The sequence below is a fragment of the Falco biarmicus genome, chromosome 6 (genome assembly GCF_023638135.1).
Source record: "Falco biarmicus isolate bFalBia1 chromosome 6, bFalBia1.pri, whole genome shotgun sequence".
Classification (NCBI taxonomy): Eukaryota; Metazoa; Chordata; class Aves; order Falconiformes; family Falconidae; genus Falco; species Falco biarmicus.
In genome coordinates, this window is record NC_079293.1 from 42,952,592 (window position 1) to 42,979,864 (window position 27,273).

General features: G+C 37.8%; 1 protein-coding gene across 6 annotated transcripts in view; it reads left to right on the plus strand.

The window, feature by feature from the left end:
- UTRN (utrophin) overlaps positions 1-27,273 on the plus strand; it is a 386,536-nt gene that overhangs the window by 331,984 nt on the left and 27,279 nt on the right. For all 6 annotated transcript variants that reach the window (XM_056344155.1, XM_056344154.1, XM_056344157.1 and 3 more), the window contains 5 exons: positions 3,173-3,258; positions 11,990-12,147; positions 14,600-14,766; positions 17,265-17,376; positions 26,167-26,303. In XM_056344155.1, the coding sequence (XP_056200130.1) occupies positions 3,173-3,258; positions 11,990-12,147; positions 14,600-14,766; positions 17,265-17,376; positions 26,167-26,303 (660 nt within the window). The remainder of the gene's footprint in view (positions 1-3,172; positions 3,259-11,989; positions 12,148-14,599; positions 14,767-17,264; positions 17,377-26,166; positions 26,304-27,273) is intronic.

Consider the following 27,273-nt stretch of genomic DNA (forward strand, 5'->3'; position numbering starts at 1 on the left):
ACACAGAGGGACAAATGGACTTCAGTAAACAAGAAAAATGCTCCTGACAAGCAGCTATAATGGTTTTGCCATTTTCACTTGAAGATAGGTCAGAGGTCAATAACGTGCCATTTTTGTACTGCCTTTCACTGTTGTATTGATGGAGAACAGACAACTTTGCTGTAAACCGGTTAATAGTACAGTGGTTCAGGCTTACCTTCATCAGGAGCAGAGCAAAAAGTATCTGACCTGCTTAAAGTGGTCTCATCAATTGATTTTGTAATGACAAGCACGCTTGTATTGCTGTAGTGAATCTGAATAGTGTGCTGGCACTTAATTGTAAATACCCATGAATTTTGTATGTTTTCAAGCATTAAAAGGTTTCCTGAACCTTCTCACTGTAAGGCCTTGATTTTTAGGTGGTTGTACACACAGCACAATTAGTTGGTTGTGTTGCCGTTCAGAGGCACCTTGACAGGCTGGAGAAAGGGAAAAACAGGAACCTCATGAAGTTCAGTGAAGGGAAATACAAAGGCCTGTCCCTAATGAGGAATAACCCCATACACCAGTAGAGGCTGGAGGATGTCTGCCTGGAAAATAGCTTTGCAGGAAAGGCCCTGGGGGTCCTGGTGGACACCAAGTTGAACATGAGCCAGCAACATGAGCTTGTGTCAAAGTAGGCCAACAGTCTCTGGGCTGCATTAGGAAAAGTCTTCCTAGCAGGTCAAGGGAAGTAAGCCTTCTCCTCTACTTGGCACTAGTCAGACACATCTGGAATGCTGGGTCCAGTTCTGGGCTCCGCAGGAGAAAAGAAACATGGACAAACTGGACCAAATCCAGTGAAGTACCATGAAGATAACTAAGGACTTGCAGTATCTGATGTGTCAGGAGAGGCTGAGAGATCTGGGACTTTTTTAATCTGGAGAAGTTTCAAGGAGATCTTATCAATGTGCATAAATACTTGATGGGAGCAGTAGAGAAGATGGAGCCAGGCTCTTCTCAGTGATGCCCAGTGGCAGGACAACAGGCAGTAGGCATAAACTGAAACAGGGAATTCTGCTTTATGATAGAGGAAAAAGATATATATTTTTTTTAAGTGAAGGTAATCAAGCGGTGGCACAGGTTGCCCAGAGAAGCTGTGCAGACTGCATCCTTGAAGATATTCAAAACTTGGAAGATATTCAAAACTTGACTGGATATGATCCAGGAAAACCTGCTCTGCCTGACTGAGCAGGGGCATTGGTCTAGATGATCTCCAAAGTGTCCCTCCCAACCTCGGTGGTTTTGTGACTCTCTAAGCTTTTTGACAGACTTAAAACATTGAATGAGAGGTATCGATGCTACAAAGTCTATAGGTTTAGGGTGGTGGTAGTGGTGTTTGGGTTTGGTGTGTTTTGTTTTGTTTTTTTTATTGTGTATCTTATTTCAGTGCTAGTATTTAGCTGTTTCCAAGAAAAAGGCTAGGGGGAAATATGTTGCTCTTTAGGAAAATGTAATATTGCAGGCTTTTTAATTTTCTTTTGTATAATTTATTAAGAAAATGCTTTTTGTGCAAAGGAAGTTTTACACATTCCCCATAGCAATCTGCTGAATTCTGGAGAAGTTTGAAGCCTCCACATATGTGCCCTGACCTTTTAGCTGCAAAGCTTTTCTGAATTTCTGCCTTTAATAAACAAATGCTGTGGTCAGTCCTGAGTTAAATCAAGCCCAAATGAATGTCAAGCTTTGTTTTTCCATTGAATACAAAGTTAAAACACAGACAACCCTACACAGGAAAGAATGGGGAAAGAACCTTATCAAGGTTGCAAAATGAGCCATTAACATGTTAGAGTATGCCAGAATGATGTAGTGTCTGTGATTGAAAGAGGTAATTTGAAGCTAAGCTTGAATATATAAAATAGGTGGCACTTTTATAACATTCTGCAAAACTGAGTCCTGATTTTCAAACTAGGCAGTAAAAGTAATGGGTGGTTTAGATTAATTTGGCAATAATTTCTCTGTACCTCGGTTCCAGCCTGTGGAATGGAGAAGATAATGCTGTATAGTCTCACTAGATTAGGTGATGGTTGTGAAGACAAATGTGTTAATATTTGTAAGGTGCTTAGCTAATTTACTGAGAGCCCAGGAGTAAATTAATAATTTTGTATTCAGCACAACATTTGTGAAGTAAATCAGACAGCAGACCATATGTTGAATGGGTAAGACAGAAAGAGATAGATCTAATAACCCCTCCAGAAGTAATTAAAAGATATATCACTTCTACATGACAGAAGGGACCAAAGTAATGTTTGAGTTTATTAATTTTAGTATTATCTTACTTGCTGGTGAAGGACCCAGCTAACCTTGAATGCAGGGTTTGTGTGAAATATATACAGTTTATCTACTATTCTCATTTTTATTTTGCCGTGTCTCATCTAAAGACAAAATTGTGTCGTCTTTTTTGGTCTTTGAAAGAAGAAATCATCAGATCTTTTAACAATATCTTTTGAACTTAAAATTGTGCTTTTCCATGTACCCTGGGTTTATTGCTTAAGTACATTTTTGAGCAGTGTCTTGTCTTGCAGTTTTCAAATCACTTGCTTTGGTACATACTTACTTTTTCTCATGTTCCATAAGGTTTTTGATGTATGGTTGTTGGGGGTTGGACATGTTTATTTTTTTCATGTTGGCAAAGCTGAGCCTGAAGCATGTTGCTTAAAGAAAACCAGCTCCACATCATTTAATTACTGCATGTGGTTGGCTATTTATATCCTGGTACACATGTGTATCAGAGCATTTTAAACATAAAAGGAAAAAATGAAGTGAAAATAATCAATTAGTTACTGTGATACGAAAACTTGGTTTTGTTTTGCAGTCCTTGTGTTTCACACTGAGTAATAGGCTTTCCTGCTGTCTACTGGTGTATTTTTTCTGTGTATATCACATTATTAAATCATGTTGAGAGTTTTACTGAGCTAAATATCTGCCCTTTTGGAGTAATACAAACTGTTTTGACATGTAAACTGCTTAGAAGGTGAGCTGAGCTTTTATAAGGGAAGAATTCTTAAACTATTTGTAGCATTAATTTGTTTTGAGATTTGAAGTGTATTTGAAGTAGAACTCACCAGCGCCTTTGCATTTTTTAATAGACGAGTTGGAATGAGATAAAATTAAACTGTATTGAATTGTCTTATCTTTATCTTTATAATTTCAGTGGCCGAACTGGAAAAATTCGTGTGCAGTCCCTGAAAATTGGCTTGATGTCTCTTTCTAAGGGCCTTCTGGAAGAGAAGTACAGATGTAAGGAAGAATGTATTTTATAAAATGCTTACTTTATGTCATTAAGTCATGTACAATGACAACACATGTAGCAAAATTTGTAGTAACACATTTCTCATGCCTGTAGCAAGACAGTTTTCTTGTTAAGTGAAATAAAATTGTTGTTTCTATTCTCATCAGTGACAATAGAGAGAGTAGGATTTATATCCTGACTGGAAAGTTTTGATATTAATTATGCATCAGCATAATGCACAGTATTGCACTCTTCAGAAGCAAAGGAGGCTGTAGCCACGCAGAAGCTGGAGAAGTATTCTATTTGACTGATTCTGTTCTTGAGTATGTGTGTATCTTTACAGAAAATTCAAGCAAGTCAGTGTTGATTGGAACAGATTGATAAGTCTGATAAAGCAAAGAAATACATCAAAATCCAGTAATTGTATTTTATGGTCTATGAGAGAGTTGATCTGAACTCTGAAAATGGTTTTCCAGTATATGTGCTTTCTGCCAGAACTGTACAATTAAAGTTTAAATTATGTTGATTTAAGTAGTCTCACAAGCTTGAAAAACACGGAGTAGTATAGAAATATTTCACAAAAATAATTGCAGGAGCAGAAGAGAATTGAGTAACTTTGTAGCAAACCTGCCTGACAAATACAGAACCAGAGATTAAGCACTATATAAGAGCATCCTAGGTGATGTACAGGTATATACTGTGCACATACCCTAAAAATTGCTATTGTTTGCAGTAGTTCCTTGATACATTTTGGAAACCCACGTAAAATGTAAAGGACTGTATTTGTCACGTACCGTTGAAGCTCTGCAACAATTTCTGCTTTCCTTAGAAGCATTTGTAGGTAATGTAATCTTGGTTATTAACATTGAGCAAAAGTACAGGTATCTTATGCATTGGGGCATATTCTGGAATCTGAGTGGCATACTAAGAAGGCATTGGGAGTTTTAGTTTCCCTATGTCATTGGACATATCTGTGGATCAGTCCATAATTAAAAGAGCTTGGTAAACATAGCTATGTTCAGTAGTGACAATTCAGGGGGTAGTCTGCCATTTGGTGTGAATTAAGAAGCTTTTGTAAAGTATAGGAGTTAGACTGCAGATAATGGTAACCCTATCGAAAGATGCTTTTAAAAAACTAAAACCTGGGACTAAACTCACATTAAATTGCTATCAGTAACGAACTACTACACTTACTGTTTACCAAATACAGGCACTGAGGCAGAAGGAGGAAATTACTAGGTCAGATTAATTTTTACGTTGTTGCTTTGTGTCTGCTAGTAAAATAAAAATGGCAGCTGATAGTGGCTGCAGATTTCCAAATCTGTTAACAAGGTGGGCTTTTTTCTGAAGGTTGCAGTGAAGAGTCCTAAAAAGTTAGTACAGAAAAGGTCTCAGGAGACTTTTGTACCAAGTGACCGTAACTTCAATATGAAATACATCTGAAATTGAAATAGTTGCTCAGCTTCTTGAAACAGAGAATTAAGATAATACACCTTTTTTTGTTGTTGCTGTTGTAACTCCTGTTCTGATCAGTGGGTGAGGCTTTGATATCTTTATTGTCAGCTGTATTGTCCTTACAAACCATTAAATTGGCACAAAAAAACTTTTCAATCTGAAAGAAATTTTGTCAAAGGAAAGAAGTAAGTAATAGTGTCAGGTACTGGTTGTTGGCCTTCGGTGGCTTTGCAGACAGCTTTTTGGGGTCCTTGGGCACAGACGGATCTTTGGTGAGAGCTGTCTTGTTTGTTTTGATTGTAAAACAACCTACTCATTGCCTGCCATTGTGAGAAATTTTTTCATTATCTGTTGAGCTTTCAGGTCCTCCAGTGAAAATCATAATGGAAATGGCAAGTATTTTCAGGAAATTAAGTCACTTGGAAGGAAGAGCGGTAGAGTGTTTAGTACAAATTACCTGTATTCTGATTTTTTCCCTTTCTCAGACCAGCTCCTGACAGTTGCTCCTCCTTTTGATCATATTTCTTCTAAGCATTTCTGAGGCGTTGTTGATCCCAGGCTCCTCTGACCATGGCAGTCATCATATGGTTGCAGTTGGAGCCCTTTGCAGAGCACAGACCATGTCTTAAATGTTGTAGTCTGAGAGGCATGCTCTTCTCAGAGTAGTTGGCAGCAAAATGGGGAAGTTTCTTCTTTTAAAAACTTCCAGATGAACTCTTCAATCCTTTGTAAAACTTCTAACCAGACTGCTCAGGTGTCTTCTACCTCAGCCTTTCCAGAGACTAGCCTTTTGGGGATTAACTTGAAGAAACATCATTTCTGGGCTGCTGAGACATTGGGTTTATGAAATAATAGGGTAAACTGACAGGGGACAAAATTTCAGTCTACCAGTGCAGTTGACCTCCATCTTTCTCACTTACCATTTTGGTGAAATGAAGCTTTTGTTCTTTTTTCTTTCTTTAATGTGAAGCGTTTTTCTCTTTCTCTTTTTTGGTTTTGGTTTTTTTGAGTTTTTTTTTGGGGGGGGTTGTTGGGTTGGTGTTGGTTGGTTGGTTGGTTAACAGCCATCTTAATTCACATTCATTTCCATTGAAAATTGTTAACTGTACATTATTTCCAGTATAGGTAGGATGTCCTCACTTGATACATTTTTTTAAAAACTGTTTTGCCAGAGAAACTTCTGTGATTTTTTTTTTTCTTTAATTAAGCTTCTTTTTAAGATGCTAGACTTCAGGGTTGACATGAGAATGGATCTTTAATTAAAAGTCCCAATTACTTTAGAAGAAACATTGAAGCCTCAATTAAAGAATGCATATTCTTGAAAATGTTTAAAGACATGCTTAACTTCAAGTACACACCTGGGTGCTCCTGTGAATAAAAATGGACCTGCAAATAAAAGTTGCCGTGAGTTGGTTACACCTATGCTTGTAGGGTGAATAGCCTAGGGCTGCTTTTCCAACAACCTCATCTGGCAGTATCCATGTTATGCTCCCCTTTTTCTCCAGCTCAAGGGGGCCACGTGTGAGCTACCTATTGTAAATGACTCCAGACCCTACTTAACTCTCACATCATTCCTGGTTATTTTGTGGGAGAGTTAGTCAACTTTGATCAAAATCATAATGGGTATAGTGGCTTAAAGATAGAGACAACAGCATTCCAGTGCTTGGGTTTAGACCTTGGTGCTGCGGTTCAGTTCACTGGTATAGAAGTAGCCTTAAAAAATGGAAAAGAAACAAAAAAAACCAACAACGTGCACATGACAAAAGTTAATACTAGTTTAGTTCCAAAATACTCAGCAAAATAAACAAAACACTTTCTATTTACCATCAGTTGTTCGTACATTATTACAGGACTTCTGAATGCTGTGGTAAAAATGAAACTTTTTTAACCACTCAATTTTAGTGTCCCAAATGTTCTAGGAAGGTAAATTTAATCATATCAGCAAGTGTTAGCAGCAGTAAAAAAAATGATTTTGCATGTGTGATTATTCACAGCGGGTTTTATGCCTAGTTGTGCAATCAGGAGAAAAATTATGTCTCAGAGTATGGATTTCCTGAGGGACAGCAGGAATTTTATCTTCCCTCCCTTTTTTTGAGTTTTAGAAGTGGAGAGAAGTAATAGCACTGTATAATAACTGGGAGTACATTTGTGTGCTTTTCACTCTTACCTGAGCTCATTTTTAACACAGAAAGCCCAGACTGGCAGCAGAAACAGAAAACACACGTGGAGTTTTATTTAATGTGTAGATTTTCGTTCATATAATTTAATACATAAAAACTGTAGGATCTGAGGTGAAAAAAAAAAAACTTACTTGAAAAATCTCAGCTGTGAAGCAGTTCAATTTTCAAGTGATATACATCATCTTTGGAATGTCTTTTTTTTCACTCTTATGTTTATGTTGTTAATTTTCAAACCATTTGAAACTGACACTGTGATAGTTTAAAAAAGAAAAAAAAAGAGAAGAAAAAATATGCATCCTGTTTGTAACAGTGCAACATAAGATGTGTGTCATGAACATCTTACTACTAAGTCTTTTATTACCATTTTGGTAGGAATTTAATAAACTTTTCAAACAGTTTTAAGTATTCCCTTCTGTACCAACAAGGACACTTCTTCAGGTTGTCCAGCTAAGCTGCAGTTTTGAGCCCTGCTGGATGTCATCCTCAGAATACTAGTGTGAGGCTGAATTTAATTTAAGATTAACTGATATTTTTTTCTTTTTTAATTGTTTCTGTTTTTTTCCTGTGGTTCAGGTCTGAATAATCTTTTTTTTTTTTGCTACCCCAATCATTCTTCTTTTCCTTTTGGTAGAGTCTCTTTTACAGTTTGAGCTTTATATCAATGTATTTTATGTGTAAAGTCATAAAATACATGTACATATTAATAAGCTCCATTTACAAGAGCTTGTGGTTTCTGACATTGCTGATGGGTGATGTACAGGGTCCCTTTGCCCACTGGCATGGGTGTGGTGTTGGGGTGCTCCCTGTCAGAGCTAAAATGACCCCTTCTCCCATATGTCTACCACTTGAGAGCTCTCTCACCATGCCTTGCTTGCCCGGGAGTAGCTTGTGGGTTACTTTAAGGGGATAGCCCAGGTAGCGAGAACGTTTTGGCTTGCCATACCTTTACTTTAGGGGCTTCTCCTCCTGTGTGTTATATCACACACACACAAAGGCACTGAGGGTTTTGGGAGAAAAGTATACCATGCATGAACTCCCTTGCACTTGGACACCCTTTGGTTATGGCACAGCTGCTAGTGTTAAGCATAAATTTTTTTTTAAGGGAAGTGTTTTGGAGAGTTTGAGCTCTTCAAAGGTATTTGCTGATTTCCTATTTGGTTCAACCCTAGCTAATCATTCCCTTTCCTGCCACATCATTTTCCCTCTATTTATTAGCTCCCCAATCAACTGAAGTTTTAGGGCTTAGGAATTCACTTCATCTTCCTCACACTTAATGCGTTATTCTTCTTTTAGTGCCTGTTTCCACTCAGAGTGATACAAACAGAAAGAATAAAACAGGCATTTTAAAAATTTATTTATTTTTACCCTATCAGATTCCTTAAACGGACTCTTAGAAACTGGAAAACTGTCCCAGCTGCAGCTGGAGAAGCTAGCCAGGATCTGGGATTGCCAAAATGAGCCTGCAGCCATGCAGTAATAGTTCTGTCACTGCTGTTGTCTGTGGAGTTTTTTTTCTCACCACTGAGCGCTGAAGATGCTGTAGTATTTGTTTGACTAAGTAAGAAGGGGCAAGAAAATGCAAGAAACTCTAAAAGTTAATTCGGTCGTCTGGATTTCTGTTTTGTGCAAATCCTTTCTTCTGACTCAGCCTCCTTTGCCAAGACAAAAAGTATGACCAGGCTTTCTGAAGCACACTGACAAAGCTTGGCAGTTGCTCCAAATGGAGGGCAAAACAATTTACACAGTGTAATAACAGAGTTTCTCTTGAGTGTTTCTGAACAAAGCTTGTCTGTTTCTCAATCAGAAGTGCAGTCAGACTGAATTTTCAAATTTCATGTATTTCTAATCTGTTAATGTTTTTTCTTGTGGGAAACATGAAAAGTAGAAGAATAGTATAAATTGATTTTGTTATATTTTTTTTCTTTTAAGATTACTTAGAGCTTTAATCTAAGCCAGCCACTTGAGTGCAAAAGGAAAATGTAAAAGCCAACTGGAATTAATACAATGAGTTCAGTTCCATTTCTTCTGTAATTTGTACCAATCACAGAATTCTAAAATATTTCTGAGATTCTCCTGAAAATATCTTAAACACTGAATTAGTTTCATCTTGTGGGTAAATATTAATGTACACAGCTACAAAGTTCCTAAATCAAGGATTGTTGGCAGAAACATGTTAAAAAATTCAGCTGAAAGTTTTAACAATTAAAAATGTTCAATCAAAAGAAATGTGTTAAACACTTAAGAAATATTATCTGTATTGCAGATGGACCTATTAATTCAGTGCTTTACTCTTAAGTAGGTACAAGCAACGTCTGTCTTTGCAGTGTCTGTATTTGGAGCAATTTTCTTGAATCCCTTTCAGCCTCAATTTTTTCTGTCACTGCAGTCTTCCCGGAAGGTCTACTTACACTGCGTGGCCTCACACCTATCTTAGGAAAAGGGAATCAGTAAGGGGAAAGTACATGGAAGCAGACATGGTTATCTGGGAAGTAAATGTGATTAATGTTAAGCTTGAATTGTCTTGCTGGCTTCTGCTTTAAGCTATTTCACGTGGCCAGCTGTGACTCGTGGTAATTTGTAGCCTCATTTCAGAGCAAATGTGCTTCTGTCCCCAGCCAACTGAAGGGTGGCATATATTTTAGCATAGGATACAGATTTCTGCAATATTATTTCCTTCTTCATAGAATGATAGAATAGTTTGGATTGGAAGCGACTTCTAAAGGTCATCTAGACAAATCCCTCTGCAATGAGCAGGGGCATCTTCAACTGGATCAGGTTGCTCAGAGCCCCATCCAACCTGACTTAATTTTTTCCAGGGATGGGGCATCTACCACCTCTCTGGGCCACCTGTTCCAGGGTTTTACCACCCTTGTAAAAAACTTCTTCCTTATATCTATTCTAAATCTAACCTCTTCTAGTTTAAAACAATTACTTCTTGTCCTATCATAACAGGCCCTGCTAAAAGATTTGTCTCCATCTTATAAGCCCCCTTTAAATACTAGAAGGATACTGGAAGATTGCAATAAAGTCTCCCCCAAGCCTTCTCTTCTCCATCCAGGCTGAACAACCCAAACTCTCTCAGCCTTTCTTCATATGAGAGGTGCTTCAGCCCCTCTGATCACTTTTGTGTCCCTTCTTTGGACCTGCTTCAACAGGTCCATGTCTTTCCTGTGCTGAGAACTCCAAGGCTGGGCACAGTACTGCAGGTGGGGTCTCACCAGAGCAGAGGGGCAGAATCACCTCCCTCACCCTGCTGACCACAATTATTTTGATGCAGTCCAGGGTACATTTGACCTTCTCATCTGTGAGCACACATTGCCAGCTCATGTCCAGCTTTTCATCCAGCATCTCCTCAGGGCTGCTCTCAATCCCTTCATCCCCCAGCCTGTATTGATACCAGGGGTTGCCCTGACCCAGGCACAGGACCTTGCATTTGGCCTGGTTGAACCTCATGAGGTTCACATGGCCCCACTTTTTGAGCTTGCCCAGGTCCCTCTGGCTGTCATCCTGTCCCTCAGGCATCTCAGCTGCACCACACAGCTTGGTCTGCAAACTCGCTGAGGTTGCATTTGATCCCACTGTGTCACTGATGAAGATGCTAAACAGTACTGGTCCTAGTACGGCCCCCTGAGGGACACCACTTGTCACTGATCTCCATCTGAACATTGAGCTGTTGACTGCTACCCTCTAGATGCAACCATCCAACCAATTCCTCATCCACTGAAGAGTCCATCCATCAAATCTATCTCTCTCCATTTTAGAAGGATTTTGTTGGGGGCCATGTTAAAGGCCTTACAGAAGTCCAGCTAGATGACATCCATAGCTCTTCCCTTGTCCAGTCATGTAGTCAGTCGCTCCATCATAGAAATCCATTAGGTTGGTCAGGCAGGACTTGCCTTGGTGAAGCCATGCTAGCTGTCCTGAATCACCTCCCTGTCCTCCGTGTGCCTTAGTGTAGCTTCTAATAGGATCTGTTCCATGATCTTTGCAGGCACAGAGGTGAGACTGACAGGTCAGTAATTCCCAAGGTCCTCCTTTCTACCTTTTTTAAAAATGAATGCAAAGTTTCCCTTTTTTTCAGTCACCAGGGACTTCACCTGACTGCCATGATGTTTCAAATGTCACAGAGAGTGACTTGGGAACTACATCAGCCAATTCCCTCAGGACTCTGAGATGCATCTCATCAGGTCCCATAGACACGCATACTCAGGTTCCTCAGGTGGTCGCAAACCTGATCTTTTCTTACAGTAGGAGAGGACTTTGTTCCCCTGGTCCCCATCTTGCAGTCCGTCCTCTTGAGAGGTGTGGGAAGAGAGGTCGCCAGTGAAGACTGAGGCAAAAAAAATTGAGTATGTCAGCCTTCTCCTTGTCCGTTGTTACCAGTTTTCCAGTCTTGCTCATCAGGGCCAGTATGCTTTCTTTGACCCTCCTTTTCTGGCTGACATACCTATAGAAGCCCTTTTTATTATTCTTTGCATCCCTTGCAAAGTTCAGCTCCTGCTGTGCCTTGGCCTTCCTGACTCCATCCCTACACAACTGGGCAGATCCCTATACTCTTCCTTCTGTTGCCTATTCATTTCCTTCTTGCCCTTTAGTTTGACCAGCAGGTCTGAGTTCAGCCATGCTACTCTCTTGCCTTCCTTTCCTGGTTTCTTACACGTGGGGATTGAGAACTCCTGTGCTTTGTGGAAGGTGTCCTTCCCTGGTGATAACATAGAAAACCTAATATTAGGGGGGCAACATGGTAATGATGGAATAGGACAGAAAGCTGTTCTGATTTTGTGATGTGTCTTTGTTTTGTCACACGGCTGCTCCTAGGTAAAACAGGAGCTGCCACGTACAGTTTTATCACGAGATGCCATAAGGAACCATAATATAGCTCCATTGATTTGGTGTTACTTTTCTCATTTGTGTGGTTACAGATCAAGAAAACGTAGTCAAAAAAGTCAAGATTAGATGAGGGTAAACTATTGTAAATGGGACTGTGGCCATCTGTAACCACGACTAAATTACAGAAGTTATAAAGCCTGAGCTGCAACATTACTGAATAGAAGGGGGTGTACATGGAAATGAAATGAGCTGGTGACTCTTGTCGGTGTTGCAGATCTCTTCAAGGAGGTGGCAGGCCCCACAGAAATGTGCGACCAGAGGCAGTTGGGCCTGCTGCTTCACGATGCTATCCAGATCCCACGGCAGCTCGGGGAAGTGGCAGCCTTCGGTGGCAGCAACATTGAGCCCAGTGTGCGTAGCTGCTTCCAACAGGTAAGATAACAAAGACTTTTATGTGGAAAAAAACCTTCTATCTGAAGTCTTAAGATTCGCTTCCATGTCGTGTAAAAAGAAGAGAGGAATTTATAAACATCCATTGAATTTTGAAGAGAAATGAATATGCTTCTGCAACTGAATGTGGGAAGTTATTGTGAAAATGCAGCTATAAAAGATGGTTTATGGTTTAGGAGAGGATCAAACAAATTACCTTTAGCAAAAAGAATATATAAACCATTGTGATTTTGACAATACCGGCCTGCTCTAAAAGCTGTTAAAAATTTTTGTAGCAGCCAATTATCCTGCTTTGCATCGTTCCGAGCAACCTGATACTGTAAGAACAACGTGCTTTTCTCTGCTGGAACAAGACATGATCTCAACAGAACAAGAGAATGATGTTGGTAGTAATTTTTGACCTTGTGCTTCAAGAAATTATTTAACATTATTTTACTGGCAAAAGACCTTGCAGTTGTATGAAACGTCAAGCATAGACATTTACATGTCATAAGCCTTTATGCAGCAGATCAGAACATGGAATAAAGCTGTCTTACAGCCTGCTGTTCAGCTCCACACTACTTGCAGGGGGTTAATGAGGCTGCAAGGAGCGTCTGTTTAAAGAAGATGAGAATTAAAAAGAGGATGTCATAATGGAACACAGCCTAACTCAGACTTTGTCAAGGATGCCTAAGGCTCTGACTGTTTGCAAATGATAACTGTACTGCTTGAGTGTATTATTTGAAAGTGGCAGCATTGTCAGAAGTTCTATATGGATTAAAAATTCACTATGACATATATAAAACTACTGGCTTGAATATTTCTGATTTTATTGAATTGAACATTAAGTATTATAGTGAACTTCTAGAGCATTTTTCTTTTGCCATTCTTTCATAGACGTTTCTACATCTTCATCCAGTGCTTTGAAAAATTCAGTTGTGCTAGCTTTTTTGAGAACTATTAGATCTATTTCTGGACTCTGAGATGATTGGAATTGGAAGAGAGTCTGACCAGATCATGAATAATTTGGTAGATACTTATGGAAGTTTGTTTGCCCAATTAGCCATGTAAGACTTCTCCTGCTGCTTCAGACAGTAAGGGATGGTGCTTGACACATCTATCACCGATCTTGAGTTGTTCCAGTCATACTGAAATAAATTATTAATTTGTTAGTTGCAGACTTTCCTGTGACAGAGGAATGATCTTTATGTCCCTCAAGAATCTGCCCTCTCTCATGTTCAATTATGGGTGAGGGGTGCTAGCAAGGTAGAGTTTAAATATTTGATGTAATATTATGAGTATACCAATGATGAGGTTGCATCCCTCATCTCATATGAATAGCTCAAGTTCAGGCCCTGGTTGTTAAGAGAGCACAGAGAAAGCAAGCAGCTGCATGACAGTTACCTCAGCCTAGTGAAAACAAGTATTTTGTTGGTGGGGAAAGAGTGTTACTTTCTTTTTGGTGTGTGTGTGTGGGGGGGGTTTTGTGGGGTTTTTTTTGTTTGTTTTTTTTTTTAATCCTGTTCCCTCTTACTGGTAAAAATCAACTTGGACTATGAATAGATTAAGAAACCTAGTGTTGCTTCTCATCACGTGTTACTGTTTAAGAATAACTTTTGTTTTAGGTTGTTTTCTGTTGCTTCCAGTGAGTTCAGAAAGATGACCTCTGTTCTTACTGCTGACAAAGCTGATGAATAGAATACCTTTACAGCTAGGCTTCTCTGGTGGTTACAGCTCAAAAAGAATGTGGAAGCATGTTTGTTTGCTTCTCAAAACAATCATGTTAATACTTGAGCTCTGCTGTATTCTTGCAGTGATTGCCTATAAATGGCAGATTTCTTTCTCTCATTACTTGCTTATTCACCTGTTTGTTTATGCGTGTGTTTCTTTAATGTGCTAACTTGAAACAATACCTTGGGGTCAAAACACAATTTAAAAAAAGAATTGCATGAGTCTCATGGCAGTTAGTAGATACATGCAAGCACTACCGACTTTCAGTGGTCTGGCATTGATCGTAACTCAAAAGACGACCATGTCTTTAGCATGTCTGAACCGAGCCTTTCATGCTCCCTTACTTCTTTCTCAAGTCTTTTCGGTTCAAAGATGGCTTTACTATGGACTCCATTACTCCCTTACTGTGCCCTTCATCTTCGTTACCATCTGTCTACTCTATCACAGCTGTTTAGTCCTCTGTCTTCTTATTAACTTGTTTTCTTTATTTGCATTTTAATCGAGGTTATTTCTTGTGTCCTGTAACTGGTTTTACATTAACCTGACATGGAAAGGGCTGACACTGGTGGTTGGGGCTTTTTTAGTTGAATTCTAAGGAAAAACCACGTGTGTGTATGCTGGGTTTTGGGTTTTTGTTGTGTTTTTTTGTTTTGGTGTGTCTTTGTTTTTTGTTTGTTTGGTTGTTTTTTTTTAATTTAGGTGTGGGGTTTTTTTCTCTCCACAGAACCACAATAAGCCGGAAATAACTGTAAAACAATTTATAGATTGGATGCGCTTAGAGCCACAGTCTATGGTATGGCTGCCAGTTCTACACCGCGTGGCAGCTGCAGAAACAGCAAAACATCAGGCCAAGTGCAACATCTGTAAAGAGTGTCCAATTGTTGGCTTTAGGTAAGAGGACGGGAGTTGGGTGCAAGGTTTCTCTGAAAATATATGCATATTTTTAAGTCTTCCAAAAAGTACATTTCTTTGTTTTTCCACTGTTTCCCTGCTTTAAGGTGGGATCTGCCACCCACGGTGAGGCCACAGTATGACCTAAGCCAGTGCATTTCTGGCTCCTGCAGTACAGCTGTTAGACACCCAAGGGTGCTATAAATTACAGGTGTGTAGGGTGAGTGTCACTGGGAGTTTTAGTATTGGTGGATCCAACAAGTAGCAAGTGAAGTATAAATGCACCCCATGTATTCTAGAAGCACAAGGCAATAGGTTGCTGATCAGTAAGAAAAAATGCAGCTGTCTGCCTGCTGTCCACCATAAGGCTTGGGAAACTAACGCAAGCCAGGCAATATTAAACACCCTTCAACAGCAATCTTTCCTTGCTTGAGGCAAACATAGATACGTTGCTGTGATGAGACTTGCACAGTTTCTGTCTAAAACATTGAATGTAATCTAACTTTTGCCTGTTCAAAGGAAGCTGTGAATTCTAAAAGAAAAAATGGCACTAGGCATATTCTCCGTGTTATCCTCCTGAACTGTATGATTTTACTATGAATTATCATTACGGGGCATGGGATAGTTGGTACCCTTAGTGAGTACTGTTACAACTAACATGGATTTGTGAATTGATTGCTCCAGTGTACAAAATGATGGAGAAAAAAGAAAAAAGAAAAAAAAAAAAGAAAGAAAAAAAAAAGTAGAGACTAAACTTAACTGGCTTTTTCCTCTGCTGTGGTCATGAAAGATTATTTAGGAATGATATAAAGCAGTCTTCCTTCTAAGTGATTCTAAGACTTTTTTTTTTTTTTTAGGTATCTAGGCAGATGAGTAATTTTTGCTCCCCATGCTTTCTGTTGTTTTAAAGGATAATAATGGGAATCCTGAGGTTAGTTTCATCTCACCTAGCTTTAGGCATGCTGGATTTAGTCTTATGAGATTGAGATAGCAACTCTCTTCTTTTACTATAATAAATATATATTTATATTTATATATATAAATATAACCTGTATAAATACAGGTATGTGAGTGCTTCCAAAAGTATTTAATCTGATCAGACTTTGTGGTCTGTCTTAAGAGGAGAAGAAATTCCTCTATAATGTTCCTATTTTTCTTAATTAAAGCTTCAGGGAGTGTAGGGTGACAAAGCTCCAGCTCAGATATCTTTTAGATGCATAAGTTGGGGCTGCTGAATCTTGTCTGTACTGAAATATTTTGTGTGGAGAAGGACATAGAGAGAAAAGAAGAGAAAGGAAGGCAAAGGAATGGCTCATTCTAAGTAATTTCTACAATGAGATCTGCAGCAACAAAAGCATCTAGCATCTTAGCAGAAGGTAGATGTGGCCATTTAATACACAGGCTCTGAGTAAAGATTATAAACAGTTCCATCAGCAATCTTAAAAGTGAACCTTCACATTTATAGACACATATTGTCTTGCAAAACAAAACATAAAACTCAGCAGGGAAAAATGTGTATTAGTGCTGATACTGCTCTCAGAAAGCACTTTAATTTAAACTTTACCTATTCAGTAGCTATTCAATTTGGTTCAGTTAGCTCATTCTAGTTTCATACAAATTATATAACCTCAGCCATTGAGAACAGCCGTACTACAAAAACCAGTGGGTGGAATCCGGCATTGAATTGTCACTTTTTGGTTTCAGTTAAAAAAAAAAAACAAAACAAAACAAAACAAACAACAAAACAAACAAAAAAACCAACCCAAACAAAAAAACCCAAAAAAACCCCCAACCAAACAAACAAAAACATGTTACTGGTAGCTATATTTAACACAAGGGATACTGTATAAGTTTCTTACCTTGTTTATACATATACATGCTCTTAAAACAACAGAAGTAAATCAATCAATGCAATTTTTCAACTTGAATTTATATTATTGTTATAATTCCTGAATTCTCAAGAGTTTTGTTTTCTGAAAAGTGTTTAGAATTTTTGAGTATTAAAATTATGCACAAACTTAAACTATCTGGTATGTAAAAACATATAAAATTAAAAGAAAAATATGAAGCTGATGACTAAGATTTTCTGCTTCAAAGTAACTTCAGCAAGATGATTGACATTGGCTCTCTACCTGGCTATAGGAGGCAGGAATTTCTTTTGAATATGCAATGAGGTGACCTGTGTAGTGTAGGAAGATTGTGTGGACTAGGAGGGCTGTGGGTTTGCTGTGTCCCACGCAGCTGCTGTGTTGGCACTGGTGCCCCTGGATGTGCAGCTGTGCTGAGCGTTGGCTGTGCCATGTCCCGGTCATGCACACCTGCACACTTCAAGGTGCTTTCCAAGCTAATCCCAACAAACTCACCCTGTCTTGTGTTGCTGCTGCTGAAAAGCAGGTGACACCATTTCAGAGAACAATTTGCCTCATGAGGCTTAATAGAAAGTCAATATTAGAGCTCAACTTAGGAAACTCTAATCACTTTGTTTAATGTCCCCGTAGGTACCGGAGCTTAAAACATTTCAACTATGACGTCTGTCAAAGCTGTTTCTTTTCTGGCCGTACAGCAAAGGGGCATAAGTTGCATTACCCAATGGTGGAATATTGTGTACCTGTGAGTACCAACTTACTGACTGTTCCTAAGGGATTGTTTTTGCATTATTTGAGGTCTAAACTTTTTCATAGTCTTTTGTCACCTAGATATTCTGCCAGGTTTTCTTTTTCATATGTTTAGTAGGGCCTGTGTTCCTGCCTTTCTCTTTGGAAGTCACCAGGGACTTTGCTAGTACTGCTGATTTTATGTGGGCGGTGTTTGGATTCTGTAGAAATGAGTATAAGTAATCACCTCTGAGAGAACTTAAACTTCACTTTTGTTTTGTAAAAACAAAGCTGGAATATTAAATGTAATTGCAGTGCTTGTACACGCAAACACATGTGCACACACTGTAAGGGTGAGAACATGTCAGAGGAAAGGGACTGACTTTCCTATTACTATACTATATATAGTAAAGTATATTTAATATTCTAATAATGCACTTTAATATATGTAAAGGTGCATGATACTTGTTTTCAGGTCCATCCAACGTTTTGCTGGATTTGTGAAAACAGGGTGGGAATATGTCGCGTTTCATTCTGCTGAGTAATTGCTTTTACTGGGATATTTAAAAATTGGTCTGTAGCTGGAAAAAAAACCTTAAACAAACCAAAACAGAATTGACAGTTTCTAACCAAAAACAATGTGAGAGGTTTGCCTGCAATAGCTAGAGAAAAATTAATTTTATAACACAGTATTTTCCTATTGAAATTTAAACACAGTTTTTCCACGGAAGGTTTTAGGAGACTTTTTTAAGTGGAAGACAGGGTAACTTCCTTCATACAAATACTGCTTTCATATTTTTTTATCATACAGTTGTTTACATTCTGAAGAATTTTAATTCAGCCACAAATGAATTAATAGGATAATTGGCCTGTAATTTAAACAACAGTGGCAAAAGGTCTGTATGCTCAGAAAAACATATTCAGGCCAGATTATAACTACAGCTGATGAAATAGAGCTGATTTCCAATAGTGTTACAAGGTTCTGTGGGTTCTTTGATTAGCAAAGCATTGTTGACTTATTTGGCTGTCTTTTGCTGCAGTAGTTGGACTTATTACCTGTGTTTTCCTCCTCTTTTCATCCAATGTGTCTCCTTTAGCAGAATTCAAATTCTATTAAGTAGTCTTTTCACTTCATTGTCATCAGAAGAAACCATGAGTTGTGTTAATTTGTTTTCATTAATTCTGCAACCTAATGATAGGAATTGATTGATACATTGGCATGCCAGGCTACCTTCTGAAGACATTTTTAAAGTAGATTTGTTGTTTTCCAGCCATTTCTAATGTTTGTTATATTCTGTAACTGGTTTTCTCTTTTCTTCTCCTCTTTTCAGAGGTCATTTTCTGGTTTTGTTTTATACTGGTTTTGTAGTATGACATAGGCCCAGTTTTGCCCATACTCACATGATTCTTCTAACCCTCTGGATCTGGACATCTATGGTATTTTCTTTCCTTTATCAGACATCATTAAAAATATGGTGATACTGGTATTTTACTTGCCTCTTTAGCCAATGTAACTGAAACAGCCTGAACATGTCTGAGATGTATTTTTCTTAGATTTGTTTTTTTAATTTTTCTCCTTATAAAGTTCTCTCAAACCTCATCTTTACTTTATATCATGCTCATGGAACAGAAATGTTCTTTGTTAATGCCTATAATATACAGAAAATTCAGAAATGAATGTGTAAGGTGTGTCAAAATAGATAATGCTACCAGTCCACGGAATAAGATACTCATCCTGTTGCATTAGTCAGATACAAATTACATCTGGTATCGGGTATGGTACTGTCTCTAGAATAGGATGGTATGTTTCTGATGACTTCCAGGTTTTGTCAGAAGCAGCAGATTTGGTATCTGAGAGAAATTTTCAGTTCTTGTTAAACATGTTCACGTTACATAACTGTGAGACATGTCATTTACAAGTGAAGACTCTCATATCAAAAAATATATTCTGGAAATGGCTGGAATCCCTACTACCCTGGGTCTAGGGACACCTTGTTTTATAATGAAGATTTGTGTTACCACTGCAAAAAATACAATTTTAAAGCATTATTAAGTGCAAAATCTTTCCATGAAATATGGGAGGAGTTATGTGAATCTACTATGAGATAATAAAAGGAATACAATTACATTCTTGTAGAGTGAGTGAGGGAAGGTAAGTGTGTAGGAGGTAAAGGAAAGAAATTGGGGCAGTTTAAAGTAGAGCAGAATAAAAGAGATGGCATATAATTTAGGTGGCACAGAAAATTAGAAGTCCAACACTGACCTCCGTTAATCTGAAAGCTGAATATGGTGTTTGGAATTTTTTTCTGGTACTGCTGTAAGTACACTCTGCTAGCTCTATTTCTGTTAAAAGAAAGAACCCATTATATGAACAAACTTCTTATATGTTTGACTTCCATAATCAGTACCTACATGCAATCCATTTTAATTAATCTCATCTGAATTAGGTCAGGAATAAAGAATTGATTTCACAAAAAGAATCCAGTGGGATTTTTTGCTGTTCTTTGTATTAATGTACTATGGTGGTTGTACTAATTTGTTGCTAAACTTCTCTACATATTGAACTCATTTAATGCAATATAATGGTCAAGAATTGCAAATTCCTTTGTAGTAAGTTAGTAGAATAGCTTATATGTTTAAATGGAATAATATCTGAAAAACGGCACAGCTGGGTTTGTGAAATAATAAGAAAAAATAAATAAAGAGAAGGTACCAAGGCCAATAAATTGCTCCTTCAAATCTATTATATTACAGTACAGCTAGCCTGAATAGGAAGAGTACATCTACTATACCTTTTAAACCAAATTCAAAGGCTATTGATGTTGAATTGTTACTTTTGTGGCTAGTCTGGCAAAGCAGAATACAAATGCATGTACTCTTCAAACTGCATTAATAAAATCTAGCTTCTCTTTCTTGCTGCTAATGTATATTAATCACTATCATTGAGAATACTAGCAATAATTAAGGGAAAAAAGTGCTTCCCTGGTTAAAAAAGCTGACACTTAGAACTCGAGCTTAGTCACAGATGGAGGAAGGACCTTTGAATTGTCTTTCAGGTAAGCGGTTCAGTCTAGGGCATGAAGGGATTTCTCAGAATCTGTTAGTTCTACTTAAATTTAAAATTATTTGGAGAATGGCTTAAGGAGTCTGTTTTAAAAATTAAATTTACAAGGGGACAATTCTCTGTTTCAGTGAGTTTCATGATATTTGCAGCACATGAGAATTGCTTTGTAATTTCAGAATAGGTCTATTTACACCAGATAGTTTTTGCGTCCTAATCTGTAATGCCGTTTAGTGTTCATCCTAGCTTGCAGTTTAGTTTTCTTGATGCTGGAAATGCAAGAATCCATAATAATGAACTTCAGTTATGTGTTTTTTTTCTTTCATTCAGGATTTAGAGATGGGTGGGGTAAGGAACTGAAAACATTACCGTCTCTAAGGAGCAGAAATTGTGAAGTTGTTATAGTTATTTTTTCACCTGTAAATTGTTTTTTTTCTCTGAAAAGATGAGAAATAATTTTTTAAATGTAGAGTTTCACACAGAGATGTGTAAAATTTTTTTAAGATTTTCCTAGCATCTAATTCAGGAATAATCTTAAATAAGTACCTATATATGATATATTTTTAGCTTTTTTGGAATTAAGGTTCTCTCAGTAGTGGTGCTTGTGTTACATTAACATGTCTTTCTGTACCAATGGGTTCTCTGGATTTCAGGTGGAAGTAGTTTTCTTTCTCCAAACTGTTTCCACTTCACAACTCCTATTGTCCACAGTAAAATCTTAAAGGCAGCTTTTCTGAGGTAATGTACAAATATCGAATCAGCAGTTCTGCACATTTTCTCATTTGAAGTAGTCTTACTTCTGACCTCTGTGAAAGTGTAATCAGTTTTTGTAGTTCTCTGCCACTATGCTCACCTGCAGGTCCTTATTTTGGGAACTGTTTTTTTTGTACCCTTTCTATACAAAACGATGGCAGCAAAGGTTAGCCCCTTCATCTTCCAGATGACCAGAATTTTATTTCCCTGAAAGAGCTCAGAACACGATAGGCAAGATGTCAGAAATTGTTTGGATGCTAGTGCACCCTAGACTGAGATATTTTTTCCAGGCACAACAAAGCTTATATGCAGTAGTGCCTGTTAAGAGTTCTCCTCTAGGTAAGTCATCTGAAAATTTAATTGCTGCTGACATCCAGAGAAGACAGATACATTCCTCAACATTAAGCAGCCTCAGTGTTTTATAAGCAACAAACTGACATCAGTAAGTCAGCGGTTTCATCTTGACATGCGTATCAATGCACCAAGCATGATGCTTTACAGTTATCAAAATGGGATTGTTCTGTGGGGGAGATGAAAGAAAGCAGTAAGAATGGTTGAATGTGGCTATTTTGCATGCAGAACATCGCTTCCAGCTGGGGAGTTCAGAGATTACTCTTTGCCTGGAGAGGAATAGCTATGTGGTCAGGGTAGCCTTTGATATCGAGCAGCTAGGCAATGTGCTTTCCTCTAGGTCTTACTCTTACAGTTGCTCAGATAGCCAGCTTACATGATCTACTACCATTTTGCAACTTAATTTTTTAAATTCTGTTAAATTCTGAGGTAAGTTAGTTACTCTTGAAATGACAGCTTGATTTCACTGGAGTAAACTGAAATATATACATAATCACTCTTGGTGAGAAACTGCTGTGAAGTGCCCCTATTTGAAGATGGTCGCAGAAGGGTGATCCTCACAAAGTTACACAGTGCAAACGACACTGATGTGGCAGTGACAGCCATAAATACAGTTATTGTACCTTCAATAACCTAATTTTTGTGGTATCCTATCTTATAGCTTTATCAAAGGATATGAGATGCCTTTTAAAACTGTTGGTGCTTTGTTGGATGGGAATGAAAATATGCACTTAAACGTGTTTAAGTTATCGGTTAATTGCATTCTTAAGTGTCAGTTTTAAAAAAATAATTATTAGAGGAATTAAATACCTGTTTCTTTACCCCACTTTTTATGCTGGGAAGTTTCCCAGCCTGTCAGTGGCACCTAGCTGATTGCTACGTGCTCTTTACCTGCACATATGGTCTAAAAATTTTGGTTTCCATCAAGAATGCTTAGGCTCATGGTGCAGATTCTACCAAGTGTTACAGATAAATAAAATGGCAAGAAATAAAAATACGGATATGTAAAAAAGCATTGATTTTTTTTTTTGATTTTTTTTTTTAATCCAAACCTTAAAATTTACTAAAGCATTTGAAGAATATCATATTCAGCTATCTCTGTTAGGACTTCTATTAAAGAATAAACTAAATTCCTTTTAAATGACACAGATGTTCTTTTATACTGGAAATTTTGCATCACTGAGCATGTAGTTTTATAAAAACCATATTTTCTTGGAACTTGCTTGATTATTTCGTGTGTTGAATGTACACTTCTCCAGCTTCCTCATAACCCATGAATGTCTGGCTGGGGTTAATGACAGCATTTGTTAATGAGTTTCACACCTTTTCTGGGGATCAGTTTCTATGTGTATGTTAGAACAGATCTTTGGTTTTGTGTTAGACATAGTATAAGAAATGTAATTAAGAGAATGATGACTTGGTTGCAGACTAGTCCTTTTAGGTAGATACGTGTAGTGAAAGGAGTGGAAAATTTTCTGGGCTTTCATTATCACTATTTTTTCTTTGAAAAAAAAAAAAGAGTGAGAACTATAAATAAATGTATGTTTTAGAAGTATTATGTATTATTTATTCACATATAGGGTTTATATATTCATGTTTATTTTTTATATTATATATTACTTAATTTAGAGCTCTCCAACTGGTTTGTTACATTCTTGGTAGTACTTTTTCCCGACAGAGATTTGTTCCGTTTCTAATATATTAAAAATATATACCAACTGGTTTTCTTTAACCTACATACAAACCCCTTGTCTCAGCATATTCTGGTTCTTCTGCTGCTTTCCATGTAAATACCAGTTTCTTAAATTTGTGTTCATGTACAAGGAATTTTGTCTGGTTCTAGAGTGTGACTTATGACTCCATTTATACTTGACTGTTACACTGAAGTGTGCTATTGCCAGTTTGTCATTTGTTACAGATTTTCTCCTTGAGACCTTCTGCTGCAGGCGGTTTTTTAGTTATTTATTTGTGCCAGGCATGGATCTTAGTTACTCCTTCCTGAACTTTGTCTTGTTCTAAGAACTAATATTTTAAATTGAGTTTGAAAGTATGGTTGTTTGGCTCAAATTTTCAGTGAAGGATTTTTTTTTCTTTGCTTTTGAAGTAGCTCTCTAACTATGGTGGTGTTTGTACTATTGACTTATGTGGAAATAGTCAAGATGTCATGATGTAAGGAAGTGTACAAGCTACCTGTTGGTTTGAATTCAATAGATAGATTCTACACAACAATGCCTGGCTATTTTTTTCAAAAGTAAAATGTTATGGTACATCTGTCTTAGTGTGATTTTGGATTGGATTCTGTAGTGTGGTTATATAAAAAAAAAAAAAAAAAAAAAAATACTTCTAAGAGTTGCATCTTGGTTGCGTGTAAATTAAAATAGTTCTTCCAAATCTGCTCAGATTTCACTGGTGTTAGTATTTATTGTCCTCAGTCTGTACACAGTCATATTAGCCTTTCCAAGGAACTGCATCAGGCTGTCATACCAAATAAAGAATACACCAGAGGAAAAGTCTGGCAGCTCAGTAGACATTTATTTCTGCAATGTGTAGGTACTAAAACTTTCATTCCTTGGCCTTGGGACAGAGTTCCATCTGCTGGAGTTACTGTTGCATGAGAACAAGCAGCCCTTTGGGCTGCCTCACATTCCTTGTCTGGGTGATGCAGTCATTGGAGCAGATGCTTTCTGAGAATGATTTTGATTTTGGGACTCCTCTTGAGTTCACCAGTTATAAAATTCAGGGGTTCAAACACCCCTTAATCCCGAATTTGCTCCATTTGTTAACACCATATGTGAGAAACTCTTACCAACATCAGTTTGATTATCTACAATTTTTATTGCTTGTCTAATCTGCATTACAGAGTTTGTAACTGCGTATATTATACATACATTATTATATATATATTACATTTTTATATATTACTATATATATTACAGTATTTTATATATATACATTAAATACATAAATAAATAGATAAGTATTTTTATGTTTTGAAAATAGAGAATAAAATCAGATAGTAGGTTGCCTGACCTGCTTCTAGGCCTCTTTGTAGCACAAAACGGAAAAAATTTGCAAAACTGAAAAGTCTTTCACTCAGTTTTCCCTATGGATATCCATCTGCTTTGGCATCCTTTTATGTTAACAGGGTTCTCCCAAAGCAGAGTATACAGAAATACAATCTGTAGTTTGTTGTTACAGGATTTGGGCTGGAGATCTGTAGAAACCATTGCAAACCTTCAGCTAACGCAGAAGGTGAATGACCTCTTTACTGCACTTGCAAGAGGAAATGCTCAATAGTAACTGCTACATGTGATGGGAACCATTCTGTTTAAGTACTCAGTACAGTCTGTAAAGCACGTATACTTTGAAGGCATACTGTATACCATTGTTTCTTTCTGCAGATGTCTTTATTGCCATTTTCACCTTGTTTTTTGTGCCTGCATGTTTTGCTTGCATCCCTGATTTTGTAGCAGAAATCAACCGAATAGTATTACCAAAGCAGTGCTGCTTTTATTGTTGTGATTATTTCCCATTAAACTGATTTTTAAAAGCAGTTGCATCAATTTTAATTCTCTCCTAAAGAACACAATTAATTCCATGTCAGGGTGAGGGATGGGGCTAAGCACTTGTCAGGCTGGGAAGAGGCTGCATCGGTGGGAACCAGAAAAAACGCTGCTGGGGGGGTGGGAGTTGCTGGTTCTAACTTGTAAATTTAGCCTTGGAGAATCTTGTGCTATTTTTTATACTAGTCTTGTCCTGCAGTAGTAAGGAGGCAGATAAACATGAGTTTGTTACTTCAGGCACTAATTGTTCTTACCAGGACTGCCTCTGACTGTGCCTTTGAAGTGTGCCTTCAAACAGTGCTAGCACAATGGCTGTTACTTCATCTGTGGGGTTTTTTTGACTGGAATGATATAGGTAGTGGCACAATCCTGTAGGAAGAGATCTGCTAACTTTAGAAAATGCTCATGAAGAATTTGGCCATTACAGCAGATGATTTAGCACATACTGCTCCCATCTTGTGATAAAGTTTTTCAGTTTAGGAGTTTTCCAGAATGGGAGGCAGTGAGTATTTTGTGGCCCTTTGTGAATATAGAGGGCTGTGTTAGCTACTTTTTTTTTCTTTCTTTCTTTTTTTTTTTTTCCCCCCAAACAAAGCCATTGCTATTAGCTGTATTTTTTCAGCACAGTAATTACAAGGTTTTTTGGTCTGTGGGGTGAGTTAGAAGCTTTATGTGTACAAGTACACTGTCAAGCTTGCTTTCAGTGGCAAAGAATATATCCCTCCTCCCCCCCCCCCCCCCCCCCCCCTTGTATCTGGCAAACTGATTTGCCTTTTTTTTTATTTTTCTGAAAAATTAAATTTTTGTGGTTTGCAGGACTGGTTATAAATGTTTTCCTCAAGAGTTGAATCTCTTTCAGTGGTAAATCCAATGCGTTTGTTGCTGGGAATTTGAAGCCTTGCTGTTTTTCTCAGTAGAGGACATTATTATTGTACCATTTTTCAGGACACTAAAAAGGCAATTTTAACATCATTAACATTTTGAGGTTCTTTCTTGTATCCTTTTTCAGGACAGTAGCAGCACTTTTATCTCAATGCTATTTAGCAATGTTCAATTTGATTTCTTTTAACTTTTTAAGACAACGTCTGGGGAAGATGTACGGGACTTTACAAAGGTGCTGAAGAATAAGTTCCGGTCAAAGAAGTATTTTGCAAAGCATCCCCGACTTGGCTACCTACCTGTGCAAACAGTATTGGAGGGTGACAACCTGGAGACGTAAGCTTGATTACTGAGTAATTGTTCCTGGGGTGACTGGCCTATTCTGTTAAAAACAAAGTGAAACCTGAGAAACAATCAACAGCAGCTGTAAAGCCTTGTGCTGTTATTACCTTCTGTGAATTGTTTTGTGTTATTTGCAGATCTTTCCTAGTTTTGAAAAAGTCACATGTATTATACTTTGATTTTTGGAAGCATTTTATCATAAACCCACGGACTTTAGCAGGTAATGTTGGAAGGAGCTGAATGGCTGTTTCACAGAGAACACTTCTATAGCTTTGGGGAGACAGCTTTTTGAAACTGCAGTGCTTATTTGGTCATATCAAAGTCACTGGAGTTAGAAATCTCTCAGCTAATCAGGTTCCTACAGGCTTCAGAAATATAGGTGGCCTAATAAAAGAGCATTGTCAGTGTCTCCACAGTATTACTTACGGTGCTGGCAGAATTACTCAACGTTATTTACTTACTTGGTAGCTGTCAGCAAAGGACACTCTTAAAAGAGCAAAATTAAGATGTGTTGACAGGGTGCTAGAACTAGTTTCATAGATTGACTGTCCTTGACATTCTGGAGTCTGCAGTACTGCAGCACTGCTTAGCTAGCAACAGCAGATGTGAAGCTTCAACATATATGCTCTGTTTACATGCAACAGCCCAGTGCCTTTGTCCATGCTCTGTTTTCATGACTGGAGGACTGTGCATTTCATTTATAATAAGCAAACAAACCCTGCTCGTTAGCAGTTTACCAAGTAATCTGAAAACTGGCATTATTGATGGCCTGGCTCCTAAGGAAGCAACACACATTCAAATGTTAAAACGTTACTCACTGGAGCAGTCTTCAGCTGCCACTAACACAGGAAAACAAAGCTGCTTTGATGTGATGAAAGTCTGCCAACGGTGCCAGAAATTGGAATGTCAGAACTGTAATCACAGGTCAGGATAATACTCTCTTGCTCCAGTCATGTGAGAAATA